The sequence below is a fragment of the Scleropages formosus genome, chromosome 24 (assembly GCF_900964775.1).
Source record: "Scleropages formosus chromosome 24, fSclFor1.1, whole genome shotgun sequence".
NCBI lineage: Eukaryota > Metazoa > Chordata > Actinopteri > Osteoglossiformes > Osteoglossidae > Scleropages > Scleropages formosus.
The window spans coordinates 21,696,976-21,712,913 of NC_041829.1; the positions used below are offsets into that span (position 1 = coordinate 21,696,976).

Sequence of the window (15,938 nt, forward strand, 5' to 3'; positions counted from 1 at the left end):
GAGCTTTACGCATCATGGGTTTGGCCTCAGTGGAATAACTTCTGAAAAGAGATCACTAACACCGGTATCTACAGAACCGTTCACATTAGTGAGGTGTACAATGATTAACAAGCAGTTTGGTAGAAACACCCTGAGCAGAAACAACAGTTGTCAGGAATTTCCTTGTTGAATCATATCCCCACCCAGTGCTAGCTAACCTTAACTGTACAAGAATATGCGCAAACTGCATGGTTCTACACTCCCAACAAAGAACACTATTCACCAGAAACAAAAATAATTCATTTCAAAATGTTTCCCTGTCAAGATGTAATGACAAACAATGGAAATATACTTAAACATACAGTATATTACTGGCTTGAATTACAGGATATCTGCAATACAATAAACTGTACAATTTCTTTGATTGCATTTTATAAAAATGACTATGAAATTATTATTTTTTACTTTTAGAAATTGTAACAAATAGTTGTTTACTTTGAATTTCTGAGTGGCAAACTAATTATCAACATCACTGAAAATGCAATATAAATAATTTGTAAAATTCTCTGATGTTTTCATTAAAACCATGTTTAATGTCAGATTCCTTTAACGTGGGAAGGGCAACAATGCGTGGAATGAACAGCAGTGAGTAGCCAGACAGGCAGACAGAAAAATGATCTACATTCCACCCACTTGAGCAAATACTGTACAAGTAAACCCTTGCCGAGTGACAGGCAATTCTGTTTACTGTCTGACAAGATGTTAGCAAGGTGTATGTAATTAAGTGGTATCTTAAAGTACACAGATTAGTGGAAACATTTAAGATTATCCAACAGGATAGCACGTTCTTTTCTACTTTTAACCGGAAACAATACCAATGTTAATAAAAAGGCTTTAAATCACAATTTAAACATACACGCTTCATATAGTCACAATTTGCATTTACATTTATTCATTTAGCAGACGCTATTCTCCAACGCGATGTACATGTCATACAAAATACAATGTGTGCATAACCATAGCAGGAAGAGAGACTGAGATGCAAACGTGTGATTCTTAATTGCTTTTCAGCAAGACTGTTGTGCATTCTAAGTTGGAATCGTGAGTATTCAAAGTAAATAAAACATGAAATATGCAAACAAAGCTGAAACACAAATGAAAATACTGCAAATGAATTTTATAAAAGACAAGTCAAAAAAAGAACAAAGACTGGCATAACAGCCTGACCATCTAAGTGCTTTAAACAGGTTAAATAAGTATAGCCCTCTTTTGAGAATAATTTAATGTTAGATACCAGGAGCTGTGGAAATGCTGCACATTTAGAGTGGAAATAAAGATGTAAACTTCAAGACTGAAACTACCAAGCAAAAACACCACCACAAAGGAACCTGAAAACCTTTTGAAAAAACACTACAATAATGAGCACATTTAATGTGGTGATTCTGTGATAATTACAGTATGCTTTGTTGATGTCATTGTTCTCCGGCTCATCCACACATTCCATGCTTTGTATATTAAAACACTCAAAAACACTATCCAAGTAAAATATTAACGTAAATCTTTCATTCACATATATATTTTACATTACAAACTCTCGTCTAATTACAGCATAATGCTTAGAGGCTACACAAGTAGGAACTGAAATGCATGAGCTCCATGAAACAACAGAAGCTTGTATTAAACTCGCTCTACAGTTCTGTTTCTCTCTCACCTTTGTCAGTGCCCAGGTAGTACTCGTCATCTGTAGTAGTATCTGAGTCAGACTCTTCAAAGGCTGAAAGGCTAGATTTGTAGCCTTTAGAAGGCAAGCGACCCCGAGGGGACAGGCTGTCCTGTGACATCAAGCTGCCTACAGGTGAGAAGCTGGGTGGCCTGGAAACTGGTCGAGGTGAGTAAAACGGAGAAGGTGGGGGTGACAGTTCCTCATCTTGAAGGGAGCAAAAACTCTTGAGGCTCTGACGAGACCAAAAGTGGTCTGTGGTTACCAAGTCCCAGCTGCAATTCCTGGAAGCCGTTTGGTCTAGGCTGCAGGACAGCACTCTGGATCGTTGTCCCAATGTATCTCCAAGGATGCACACATCTGCAAGGTTGTCAACACTAGTCATTCTGGGAATAATGGCCATGCGAGCAGATCCTGAAGGGCGGCTTGCATGAACACTACTCACAGAAAAAGAGCGCCCACCCTTGAGACTAAAGTCAGAGGAAGATGAAGAGTATAATTGGCCCTCATGGTGAGTGCTATTACAACTCCTGGACTGGGACAGCTTCCTGATATAGTCATCCTCAGAAAGCTGCCTGCTTACAGAGATCTGACCAATATCTGCTATGTTCTTCTTGGACTGCCTTTCTAGACTCCCTTTACAGTAGAAGACATTTTCACTATCTTCATCTTCTAAATCAAGGTCAAAATGAAACTGACTTGTACTGATGGAGGACTTCCTTGGTCCTGTACTAATGCTGTAATGGTCAGAAGAGAAACTCTGTTGTTTTACAGGTATCCATTCGCTCCTTAGCTCAGAGTGGTTTCCATTTGCATCAGTCCGATTGTGCAAACCACTGTCCAAGTTATGAGCCTCAAAAGGCATACTTTCTGGCTGAGGGTTTTTTGCAGTTGGGCATAACATTTGAGCATGGCTATATTGAAGGTCATTAAAATTACTTTCAGTCTTGTTTTCATAGTCTGAAGGATTAACATATGGTGTGTCATCGCTCATAGCAACACCACTTCTTCTGCTATGGGAGAATGGTGCCTCTCTTTTGCTCTTCTTCCTTGATCTCAAAACATCTTCTTCACTCCATTTGGAACTGAAAGTCATTCTGATGCGGTTTAGAAACACATCAACCTTACTTCCGCTTTTGTTTCCTGCAGAGCCTGCTGTTGTAGTTTTGGAATAGAGAGTAGGTGGTTTTGTAGTCACAACAGAAGAGAATAAACTACTCTGGTCCTTAGTACTCTTAATTGTTGAGAGGCTCCTTTTTAAATTGTGGTCCTGTAAACACACCACCGGACTTTCTACCACTGGGCAGTAGTCTTTTGCTGATACCTTTTCTGTTATTTCTTGACTTTTGACATGGGATGTAGCAGATGGAGACCTGAGTACATCTAAGCTAATCACTGTACTGCTTTCCGTGGCTTGAAGAACTGGGTTGCTGTCACATAACTGGATAAAGTTGTTTATGGTGTCAGCACTTAGTACAGTTGTTGTGCTTTCACAGTTACGGCTTGAGAGGCCTTTAGTCCCTTTGGTCTCAGGAGAATTTAAATCGCTCGTCTGCTGCTGGGAAGGCCACCTGGACAAATCAGCAATCAAGGAATTACTTTTAGCAGTTTTCCATGGTACATATTTCTTGCCCTCTGTGGCCATCTGCCTTTGGGGCACAGTAAATGGGTTCTCTTGTGCACTGAGCTTCTCCATCCCTTCTGGGAATGACTTATTCCTTGAGTTGGTCAGGAATGAATTTGGTTGGAATCTGGTGCTGCTGTGCCCTGTACTGTCCATAGGAACAGGTTTTGACTCATTGTCAAGCGACTTTTGACTGTGCTGTTGTTCAAGAAATTGAGTTGGAGTCAGTGGTTTGCTGCTGTAGGGTGTTCTCGTGGAATCAGAAGGTGTTGATGACAACATGTGGAATATCTTTGTGTCTTGCTCCTCATTAAAGTCAGCTGGGAACCAGACCTGTTTTTTTCCATGGAAGTAGTGCTGCCTCCAGGACCTCAGTCGTCCTTCTGGAGAAGGCAGTGATGAAGATACATGAATTTTTTCATCCTGCAAGTCAGGACTGATTGACATCTGGATTGGAGGGATTGCCTTTGATGGACTAGAACATCTCAAGGATGAGTAGGTCATGGGAGCATCAACACTGTGAACAGGTCTCGTTTGGACCACAGGACAATTCAGCAGACTCATACTGTCAGTAGATGAAACATCTCCAGTATTGGGGGTTGTAATCTGAATGTTCTTGGCTGATGTCATTGGTGCAGTGGAACTAGGTGATCTCTCCGACCTTTGAAAGTTTGTATCTGGACTTTCCAGACTGTGAGATGCTTTCCCTGAAGATTTAAGAAGTGGATTTTCATTCTGAATTCTTGCATTGTCCATTCTCTGGGGTGACTTTGTAGACAACACTGGACTACTCATTACCATTGAACTATCAATTATTGAACTGTAAACAGTGCGGGGAGACTGTCTTTGTGATGTGAAACTAGGCAGTGAAGTTGGACTAGAAGATTTTTGAAATTTGTTATTTTGTGCAGTTGAGGAGCAATTAACCAAAGACTCATTGCATGCATGGGTTGGGTCAGTCCCTTCAAAAGAGTAACTCTCCCTTCTGAGTGGAGAAACAGAAGTGCTAAGTGCCCTTTCCTTCCGACCCCATGTTTGCACAGGTGCAAATGGCTGATAGATTGGGGTGATCCTGCTAAAATTGCTTAGGCTGGTTGGTGTGTTAAGGGAATTCTGAGAGCCGAAACTATTATTAGTAGGGGAGCTTGTTAAAATGTAGCTTGAATAGGTATCGGGCACTTGTAGTGCATGGTTAGTAGATCTACTAAAACCACCGTAGTTATGTCTTGTGCTGACAGAACTAATGTCATTGTTTGAGTTGTTTGTGATGGCATGGTTGACATTGTGATTCAAACCAGAGAGAACAGGACAGAAACCAGTGTGCCCTAGAAGACTACTTTCCTTGCTGGTGAGGGCTGTGTCATCCAGCTGGGCGTTTTCCTTCAAGAATGAAGGGTTTAGGCTGGTTGCAAGTGGGAGAGACTGGTTATTTAGACAGTACAACAGAGGAGATTCTTCTACATGGCCACACTGCAGCCGACAATCTCTAATGCAGCTGGAGCTTTTGGGGCCTTTTGGTTCTGTGGGCGTTAGTGCAGTGCTGCTGGATTGGGTCTCAGAGAAAAGGGTTGAGGCACAGGGTGAGTGTGTTTCATTGTTCCCATGAAGAACACTCACCCTCCGCAGGGACAGAAGACGACTACTTGGGGAAGAGCTTTTACTAACTTGGGCCTGCGGAGGGTTCTGGGGCTTCACCAATGATGTTCTCCTGTAGTAACAGAAATCCAGTGAACCAGAATGGGCTGTGCTTGAATGTACTGGTGAGGTGATGGTATCAGCTGTGACCTTCTTTCTGTTGTCCAGCTTAACTCTGCTGGTGTCTGAAGAGATTGATGTGGACAGCAAGCTGGTAGCTGCAGTGTGGGGTGTCCAACTGGAAAGACTGCTCTCATGCAGCCAACCCGCTTTACTCTGTCCACTACTAGTGGGTTTCTCCTGAGGGCCAGATTCATAAAGCAAACCCCTGTCTTGCACTTGCTCAGTTGGGTTTGCCATAAACTTCTGTGACCGCATGTCTCTGTTGACTGTGATCTGGTGTTGCTTGTTTTCATTTTCATTACTATTAGCTTCTAGTCTGGCTGCTTTGTCCCTCTCGTTGACTTGCTGTCCAGCATCCTGCTTCTCAACATCTCGCTTGTATCTCCTAAAACGACCAGTCCAGTGTGGGGCAAGAACTGTGATGAGTGATGATGGCAACATTGTTCTCCAAGTATTTAAGAGGTCATGTAAGTTAGACTGGGTTGTGTCATCCCTCTGTGGGCGGAGAGACGCTAGTGTTGTAATACAACTTAGATTATATGAACTGAAGACTAGGATTGTCGTAGATTTAGGATTGTTAAGAGTGATTTTGAAACTTTAGACTTTCCATAGAATGAAAAAGAACAGGGAGTGTCTGCGGTCAGTCACTACGGACCGAGCCTATAAACCGGCTAGAGAACATTCCCTCAATGACTCACAGATGAGAGGCTCTCTCAGTATGACAGTTGCAGTGCCTTGGAATGGCTCTTCCTGTATTGTCTCTTGAAAACCCTGTCAGGTTTGTTCAGAATGTGAGACTACTACTTCCCTCACAGAGGGTTCTGTGGGATATTCTTTTTTGACTGAAAGATAACCAGTTGACTTCTGACCTGTTCCAGCTATACTTGGTATGCCAGTGGACAGGTTTGTGGTACATGCCATTTAACCTGAGGGAGAAAACAACCAATCAACAAACAGCTGAAAACTTTCTATACATCCCTTCGATACATGAGCAGAGCCTGAACAAAAGCCATATAAATGGAAAAGTGAAAAAAGTCATATCCTAAGTTCTAGTTTGAAAGCTTTTTCATATGCTAAAATCACTGCAGTCCATTCTGGAGTATATACAGTTAGGACAATGAACCATGCATTATCACTCTGTGATTAGAAAGTTCACGCCATGGATCACTCTGACATGGTCCGTTTTCCCTAAGCGTGGCAGCATACAGAGCCTTTTCATCTCACCTGTTGAGTTCTCTCTTCTCTGATCATCACGGTAGGCCTTCTCACTAGGATGAAGTTCAGATTCTATGGAGAGGGTCACTCTTTTCCCATTCACTTCAACTTTTATCTGTAAATCAATCAGTTCATCTCATTTTAACTAGTGTGACACCCTTCATAACAGCCACTTTCACTGATCATGCAGCACCTGTTCTTTCACTGATTATGCAGTTTCCATCTGCTTATGCCCTTTTTTCATTGGTCACAAATTTTTCTATAAAGAAAATCTATCAGTAAAATCCCACTTAAAAACCGTGAAAATAAAAGCTGTACTCTTTGGCAGCTCTGAGAGACCATGCTGTATATGCAAAGATGAACACTAACTTATACCTTTCGTTCCTGGGCTGCCAGCTACCTGTGCTGTTTAAGTTTGTCGTTATACATAGAATTGTATTACCATTATCAACCCTCATACAATTTTGTGTATTCTGGAGTTCTGTCTGGTACATCCATGCATTCTGTCAGGTTTTGTTCCTAAAACATGGCGAGGTACAATAAAAGTCCTTTTCCAGGATTGATTTTCAGGTGGGGGGGGGGGCTTTAGGTTTGGGCAGTGCCCGCTGTGTGGCAGGTCTGGGGTTCAAGCCTGCTTGGGCTATCTTGCGGTGGACTGGCATCCTGTCCAGGGTGTGTCTCCTCAGCCCTGTGCCCTGTGTTGCTGGGTAAGGTTCCAGCTCGCTGCGACCCTGCTCAGGACAAGCAGTTACAGGCATTAATTGGTTGGTTAGTTGGTTCTCAGTCCCTTGGCTAAGATCAAGTGTAGTACTGGACTTTAGCTGGGGCAGAGTGGAACCAAACACAGGATTGTGTGTGGCATAACCACAGCATTCTTGGTGTGAAGCTCTGCTCCCTGGTACTCTTTTGTTTTATTTTGGATAGCCTGCTGAGTCTAAGGTGCAGGGTTTCAGGTGGCTTGTTCACCATCCCCGCAGGGTGACGCAGAGATTTAGTTTCCAGTGTTTTTATACCAGAGCGCCCAGAATAGGTTTGTCTTTGAAGACGTCAGCGACTCCTGGGGAGCACAACAGAACATCGTCAATGGCGAGGATGGAGGCTGGAAGGATGCTTTGAAGAATACCATTCGCTTCCGCTGATTTTGCTGACATCTTCCCCGGACACAAGGAAGGCAGAGAAATTCTGGGCATTTGGACTGGATGGAGACGTTTTTAGTTCGTCTGCATCCCAACCCTGCAGGAATGGACAGGTATAGCCACCCACCAGCGTACTTCACCTTAGGCAAGGCAAGAGGGTACCTATTTTATCAGGATCAGCCTCCCTCCTGGCATTTGTGTTTTGGCCAGAGACATACTGATAGTATTTGTAAGGCCATGAAGTGCCAGCAATGTTTGGGGATCGACCACCTGGCCAGGGACTGTGTAGGCCCCCGCCACTGATAATCTATCCTGCAGCTGCCCACGGAGCAAGCTGTCCTATGCGGGACTGGTAAGAGCAGGGGTGGTGCTGACGGGGGACAGTGGGGAAGCCCAGGTTTTGTCTGGCGGCGCTGCAGAGCAGAGGGGACCAGCGGCAGGAGCTGAGGTAAGAGAATGGTTGCCTGAGGCCAGTGCGGCAGAATCTTCTTCTTTGCTGGACACTTGGGGGGAGTCCCTGGCCGAGGAGGAGACAGACACACCTGGTTGGATGGACAGTGCAGGAGATTTTTCGGGAGTGACCAGGTGAAAAACAAGAGGTGCAGGAGAGAGGCTGGGATGATCTCCGGTACTGCACTGGGGGTGCCAGTTTTGACTGTGATCTCCCCCCAAAGGGCAGAGAAGATCCTTCCTCCTCCACAGTGGTACCCGATCATTTGGGTTTATTGGTTATTGATCTGTTTTGGGTAGGGTCTCCCCCAGGTCCATTCGTCAGGGCCCGGGGTGGAGTCCCACCTGACAGCTGTGGAGAAGGGAGGATTTTGTTTGGAAAAACCGTTTGAATGTTGATTTTTAACTTTTATATTTTTAATACCATTTCAGATTTAATTATTTCTTAAATGCGTGCTGTATGAATGTTTATGATTTTTAAAAATTGAAACTGATAGAGTAACGTCAGAGTGTAAAAGTTTAAGATAAAGGCTTGGGTACTTTTCTTATGGGTGTAACACACTATTTTATTATTGTTTACTGTTTTAAGAAAAGTGGGGGGTGCAGTGGTGCAGCAGGCTTGACTGGGTCCGGCTCTCTGATGGGTCTGGGGTTCGAGTCCCGCTTGGGGTGCCTTGCGACGGATTGACGTCTCGTCCTGGGTGTGTCCCCTCCCCCTCTAGCCTTCTGTCCTGTGTTGCTGGGTTAATCTCTGGCTCCCTGCGATCCCCAATGGGACAAGCAGTTTCAGATGGTGTGTGTGTGTGTGTTTGTTAAGAAAAACACTTCTAATGGTTTAGGATTTTAAAGTCCCAAGTTTGTTCTCAAAGCAGATACTTATTCTTGCTTTTAAACTGATGTTTTTTTCACTCTTCGTATTTGGAAAGATGAGTTTCTAATGATATAATAAGTGAATAACCTCTGTCACATTTATGATGAAAAATGTTTGGATGTGGTTTGTGTTTGTGATTTAGAATTTGAGTGTTTTAATTCTTATGGTATGAAATAAAGTTTGGAAAAAATTTTTAAAAAGACCTGTTCCAGGAGTCATGTGTTCCAAGCCCTTCAATAGTAACACCACTACCAACAATGCGTTCAGTGCAGGACATTACAATACTGATCTCACAGGTAAGGCTGAGTTATGCCTGTGTAACAGATGGCTTTATTTATGCAATGACTTGGCAGATTAATAATTTATTCATTTTAGTCACTGGTGTCTCATTAGCACGAGTTCATGAATGCTGTATGTTTGACACCCCTATTTTAGATGGTCAAATTGTATTAGCCAATCCCAGAAACACAGTTTTTTTACTTGGAATATTTTATTTCTGGGGGTGCGGTGGCGCAGTGGGTTGGACCACAGTCCTGCTCTTCAGTGGGTCTGGGGTTCGAGTCCCACTTGGGGTGCCTTGCGACGGACTGGCGTCCCGTCCTGGGTGTGTCCCCTTCCTCCTCTGGCCTTACGCCCTGTGTTGCCGGGTAGGCTCCGGTTCCCCGTGACCCCGTATGGGACAAGCGGTTCTGAAGATGTGTGTGTGTGTGTGTGTGTGTGTGTATTTTATTTCTTTGAAAACCTTTTTTTTTATGAAAATGCTGATGTTATTTTGTCTAATTAGAAACCTTTTGTTTTTTATGATAATTTTGATGTTATGGTACAGAATGGTGCTGGTACTTCAATTTATTTTTATAGAGCCCTCTGCACACACAATGACAGAGCGCTGCACAAAGGCATAAGACAGAAAGCTGGCTATATATTAAATTACTGCAATAACCATGCAATTATTAAAGCTGTAAGTACACCTACTGGCTAACGAGGAAAGGAACAAAAAACTCCTAACCTACTTCTGCTTTATATTGCATTTGTTGTGATGAACTAGCAAGATGCGTGCTGCTCAGAGCTCTCGCTTTACCTCCTTTCATTCGCCACTTTGCACATGAGTCTGGCCAAATTGTGTTTCCCTGTCCAATGGTAGGAGGGAAACAATATGTGACCCAGTAAGTCTCAGTGGAACCACAACTTTATTGCGAGAGTCAGGCAACATCAACCTTGCACACCTTTGCACTCTAACCTGTTCTTCTTCCTCTCTCCTTGCTCATATGCATGCCCCCACTGTATCACTCTACCCTTCCCATGCAAGACATTCCCCCAACAGCAGCGTCACAGTGTGTAAATAGGCATCCTGCAACCACACTAACTGCACATCACACTGCCTGAGCATGCTGTCCCACTTGGGAACCCTTTCTCTGAACCACACTGCATCCTGAGCAATCTCCAAGGCACAAAGGTAAAATTCTGTCATCATACCAAAGCCAAGCCCATTCTCACATTTGAGCAAGCAAGAATCATATTATTCATGCCACCATGATCTGTTTCTGTAAATTTTTACAATTGTTTATGCTAATTTTAAATACAACTAATACTGAAAATGTTTTGCCATAAATCATCATCTGATAACTTTATTCACATAGCAGATGCTTTTCTCCAAAGCAACTTACAATGGACACTTTGTAGTGTTACAAGCCTGCACACCTTATTCACCAAGGTGATTTACACCTACATACGCTACTTACAATGGGTCACTCATCCATACATCAGTGAAACACATGCTCTCTGTGGCACTCACACACTATGGGGGAACCTGAACAGCATGTCTTTGGACTGTGAGAGGAAACCAGAGCACCCAGAGGGAACCCACACAGACATGGGCAGAACATGCAAACTCCACACAGACTGAGCAGGGATCAAACCCACATTCTCTCACACCACCCAGGCACTGTGAGGCAACAGCACTACTCACTGTGCCACTGTGCCACCATTATTCTCTTTCAGTTTTCTGATCTATGTCACCAAGAAAAGGACCAATGTGTCCACTGGACTGACGGAACACAGTACCTGATCAGGATGGAGGGCACATGCTTCAGTGTGACCTCTAGCTGCAGAATCAGAAACTGCACAGCTCTTTCTGTAAAACTGCAAGTCTGAAGTCTGACACTAGTTTCACCGATCCTGGTAGACTGGTTCTGTGGTGAAAACAAAATTATAATTGTCGAAAGAAACTATATCCTTGTACAAAGTATACAGATTGAAATTGCTCACTGAATATAATGTTGTAATCGTAGTGTGAGACATGTACAGCAGTAAGCTACTGTATGTACGCCACTCACCAGTAAAGCCTTTGGTAAGAAATGAGACAGAAATGTAATTACAGACTGCAGTCTTGGGTGGTGCTCATGTCTGTAAATGTAGTGCATTAAAGTGTGAAAGCTTATGAAGAGTCATCCTTCTGCACAATACAACCTTGTGTCTCAGTCGTCATGCTGTGCCCAGGCACAGCCGTTAAAACAAGTCTGAAATGAGTTCAAGTTTCCCCAGGGCACTGGCTGGGCTGCATTCCATCCTTTTCCCGCCCTGCACTGTTACTGGAGACATGCCCCTGCTTGGGTGGGGATGCTGGCCACACCTGGAGCTATGATGCTTACCTCAAGCTGCTCTCTTTGTGCAGGGCCTCGCCCTTCTGATGGAAGCGAAAGGCAAAAGGTGAGGTGGAGGTGGTCCTAGATCAAAAAAGAGCAACTGCAGGGGGCTGCAGATGCACTGTGGTCATCCTTTGCTTCTGTTTGGTTCTTGCTTGTTCTGAAAGACAACTCCATGTGGAAATGGCACCCCAGATATGGGACACAGAGTGTGAATATCACCGCTGATCACTATTAATCAAAGTGCAAAAGACAAAGCTAGTGGCACATTTAATGTATATTTTACAGTGATCCTCACAACAAGTGAATTGTTTGCTCAGCACTGGACCAAATTCCCCAGATTTAAAACCTGTTTGGAATTATGTTATGCCAAAACAAAAATATGGTTCTGTGGTAAGCACTAAATAATTGCTTGTGTAATTAAGTTGGATCAGTTTCCTGTTTCCCTAAAGGTAAACACCACACCCGCCACATTTAAAAACAACATCTCACACCACTCAGACTGACTTTGGATTTTTATGGCAGGAGAAAGATTTTACCTCGTTTTCACACCAGTTCTCCTGCTGCTCTCTTTGTCTACCCTGTGGAAGCACTGAAAGAAACAGACTCACTGTTACGGTCCTTTCGGCCTCCCTCACACACCACGCCATGCACGAGACTAGTCTGAGAAGAATGACTTATCGATCATGTATCTCCACACACGTTTATATAAACACAAACACAGGAGTACACATACGCACATCTGCAAATAAATAGGAAACCACAGAAGGATTTTTAGGGAACTTTACAAGAAACACAACATACACCCACAGGTGTGGTTGTCAGGTGGTTTAAATTCACACTCTCTCACCTTTATGCTTTGCCCTTTGGACTTCTTGGAACCACTGTCTTGACACTCTTCTCAGCCACTTATGATCACTCCTACCATCTCCAAAGACATTCCTGTGTGGATATTTAGACCTTTTCAGGGTGTTCTCCATGACAATCAAATGGCAGGGGTGACACATACCGAGATGACAAAAAAAGAAAAAAAAAAAAAAATCACACAATAACTATGCATAGAACATTCTTTCCAGTTGGTAAGTGAGGACCTGTCTAACCCATGTCTACAGCCAGAAGGTCTTAACATAACCACAGTCAGTACATATCATTCTGGAAGACCTAGTGCTCTGCTTGATATTTCACCTCATATCCTGATCCCATCACTGCAGAAGAAAAACACATTGTACTGCCTCAGTTATAAACTGTGCTGGGTTGAGTGAGGTATCAACCATCACAAATAATGGAAATTATCCGTGGTGCCTCTCTCCCACATCAGGACGCATCCTGTTTCCATTTGTACACCGCGCTTGCTTATGATGGAGATCACAGGATTGCTGAATTAAATAAAGAGGGAGAGAATCACCTCAGAATAGAGGCTGTACAACTCCTTCTAAAACAGGTTTCTGAGCATCTGAAATTACAAGAATGGACACAGCTTGTCATGTTGATGCTTCGCCCAAACAGTCACTAGCACATAGTACCGCCTAGTCTGCATTACTCCAGCCAGTGGAAGCACAGTCTGTAGTAAAATACACCCCCCAGGTAAATGCTCTTGATGTGTCTAAGGAGCGATGTTGTGTAAGAGAATCATTAAAAATTGACAGGGATAGATGTAATGTGAGAGGAGTTCTATAGGCGGGTTTCTCGGCCTGCTGCTATTTTTTGGATTTAATAATTTTTGCCGATTAATCATTAAACATAAAGAAAGTCAGAGAATTTATTTATACTAACAGATAAATGACTAAAGAGGCATTTAAAGCACAGTACAGTCATCCTGAGACACGCTCATTCAAGTTATGAGTTTTATGTAACACCCCTATGTCGACTTACAAGGCATTTCTTTGTGATTATGAGGACCAAATGTTTATTTCATGTGGCTCCTTACTGCTGAGCAGTGTGACACATCTACATATATTCATGCAGCAGATGCTTTTCTCCAAAGAGACTTACAATTATTTACCAGTATTTAGCTGTGTTAGATACACTGCACCAGAGTCCCTACACTCATTCACTCATTTATACAACAGAGCAATGCAATGCAACACACACACACACACACACACAGAGCAGTTTAGAGTGACCAATCCACATGAAACACATTGTCTCTAGACTGTGGGAGGCACATTTTCAGTAGATTTTAGCTTGATGTGACGTCCTGAACAGTACGTAACGTGTAAATGAATCAAAGGACTAAGCTGTATTATTAAGCTTTTATCTGTTGAGATGGAGCAGGTGGACTTACGAACAATTCCAAGTTACAAACCAACTGCCTGTCACAACAGTGTTCACAAATGGAGGTACAAGGGTAAATACAGTCGGAAAAATGTCCCCATCTTGCAAACATTCGTAAGAGGAGGAGGCCGTGTTCATGATCAAAGGAGAGTCTGGTCTAAAGTACATTTAGTTGAAAAAGCTCACTTCAAGGCCTTGTGTCCTTGTCTTGTGAAAGCTGTTCAAGTTATTATATATAGGCCAAGTTACAAAATTACTGTATACAAAGTTAAAACGTATTAGTAATTAAGTGGTCTTGCTATTACAGTAAAAGCACACGGAACAGCACTGTAAAACACAGGACAAAGTTACCAGGTCACAAGCTCGGTCGCTTTCGTCACACACTCAGCTGGCACAGGCGCAGCTCTCTCTCTCAATCTCTCTCTCAATCTCTCTCTCTCTCTCTCTCACACACACACACACACACCTTCCTAATCGTGCAAAAATCATTTTCCAGTGTGACTCAGTCAGAAAACCATTAGAAAACGTGTTTACTGTCAAGGACAAAAACTGCATCCCGCCACTTTGACTTTTCGCGCTCGTTGCTCGTCTCGCGCCGGTTCCTCCGCGTTCCCGCCGCGTCAGGACAAGACAAGAGGCGCGCGAGGACACGATGATGTTCGTGCCCTTCGCCGCGAGCGAGAAATCGTTACAAAAAGGTGCCATAAAATACTCACAACTGAACGTTACAACAAGAAAACAACCCGACAAGAAGAAGAATAATCCGTCAGTGACACGTCATGTCGCGATGAGATACATTTAGCCACGCGGCTGTCACTAACTCTACGACGAGTACTGTACAGACGGGGCACAGACCCACGACGGCTCGTTCGTGGCACTTCGCCGAGACCTCAACTGACTTTTTTTTGTCAAATGCAGATTTTGCTGGAATTGTGGAAAGCGGGTGGTGGGTGTGTCAATAAAAAAATATCCGCTTTGCCACCACGTGAGAAGCCAGCCAGGGCAGGCAGGGGCGCGTTCCCAGGTGCTCGCTGTGCGCCGTGTCTGCGTGACCCTTTTTTCACACAGTTACAGCACCAACACCAACAGCTGCAACAGCAGCACGCACGCACGGCCACGACACGAGGACCGAGGAGGACGGGCAGTTAAAACCACGACCGTCAGTGACTCACTCGGTCCGTCAGTCAGTGATTCAGTCGAGCAGGAGTCGCAGGCGCTGCAAGCCAAGGTCGGTCGGGGTTTTGAGTCGAACCCCGGGCCCGCCCGGGCCGTCGTCGCTCCGCTCGCCGCTCACCGCGGACACTCACTGACCAGGCTGCCTGGTGCTGGAGGACAGTTCCCTCGGCACAGAGAGAAGCAGCAGGTGTCCGCTGGCTGCACTGCCACTGCACTGGTGGAACTGACACCTCAGTTTAGCTACACAATCGAATCACACAATGAATAGAGAACGTTTGTGTCTTACCATCAGCTCCCGTGTTGCTTTTGTTTTGTGCAAGTGAAACAACAGAGTGTAGCCAGTCCACGTGATCATCATCATCTCCTTTTCAACTTTGTTCCATGATTCAGTGGTCGTCCAGATGCAGACATGTGACGACGACGAAGTTCTGCTCTTTACCTTCGAACTCTACGTGTCTATATGTGACGTTGAGCGCTAAGTAAACATGGGTGTATAGCGAACGCATTCCTCTCCTCCTCGTTTCACTACTGTAATAAAGGGCTTGGCGAACGATTATTGACGCTCATAAAGAGCAAATGAGCGCTATTTACGCTTCGCGAGATAAGGAAAGAAGCGCTCGCATTAGCGCGCCCCCTTGTGACACTCAGTGGAGTCGCTGTGTAAATTAACAAGTTTGAATTCCATTAATGGCCCGTAGGGGGCGCCGTTCCTTCACGTCCACACACACACACACACACACACACACACACACACACACACACAGAGGCTGAAATTGCTCGCCCTAAGCAGGGTTGCGACAAACCAGAGCCTAACCCAGCCACACAGAGAATGAGGTTGGGGGGGCACCCACTACAGGACACCAGTCCATCACAAGGCACCCCAAGCAGGACTTGAACTGCAGACCCACCAGAGAACAGGACCTGGCCAAACCCCCTGCACCACTGCATCCCCCATCCTTCACCTCTATCAAGCACTTTTTCAAGTATAGTTCCATTTATTTATTTATTTAGCAGACGCTTTTCTCCAAAGCACCTTCCAATGAACTCTGTGTAGTGTTATCAGCCCACACACCTTATTCACCAGGGTAATTTA

The 15,938-nt window shown here is 44.2% G+C and overlaps 1 protein-coding gene across 3 annotated transcripts; it reads right to left on the reverse strand.

The window, feature by feature from the left end:
• Positions 1–489: 489 nt before the first annotated feature.
• LOC108939724 (mucin-4) lies at positions 490–15,397 on the reverse strand. Of its 3 annotated transcripts, none has more exons than XM_018761298.1 (7): positions 15,132–15,397; positions 12,246–12,337; positions 11,935–11,987; positions 11,402–11,555; positions 10,815–10,942; positions 6,306–6,411; positions 490–6,007 (listed from the first exon to the last, which is right to left on the reverse strand). In XM_018761298.1, exon 7 carries the CDS (start codon positions 5,520–5,522, stop codon positions 1,668–1,670), a length of 3,855 nt encoding a protein of 1,284 aa, XP_018616814.1. In that variant the 5' UTR covers positions 5,523–6,007; positions 6,306–6,411; positions 10,815–10,942; positions 11,402–11,555; positions 11,935–11,987; positions 12,246–12,337; positions 15,132–15,397; the 3' UTR covers positions 490–1,667. The 3 variants fall into 3 exon arrangements, with proteins under 3 accessions (XP_018616814.1, XP_018616813.1, XP_018616815.1); XM_018761297.1 differs by having other exon boundaries at positions 11,402–11,566; XM_018761299.2 differs by lacking the exons at positions 11,935–11,987; positions 12,246–12,337; positions 15,132–15,397 and having other exon boundaries at positions 11,402–11,908.
• Positions 15,398–15,938: the final 541 nt, after the last annotated feature.

Excerpts from the sequence above, each read along its gene's own strand:
- LOC108939724 (XM_018761298.1), bottom strand. The coding sequence starts at position 5,522 with ATGTTGCCATCATCACTCATCACAGTTCTTGCCCCACACTGGACTGGT.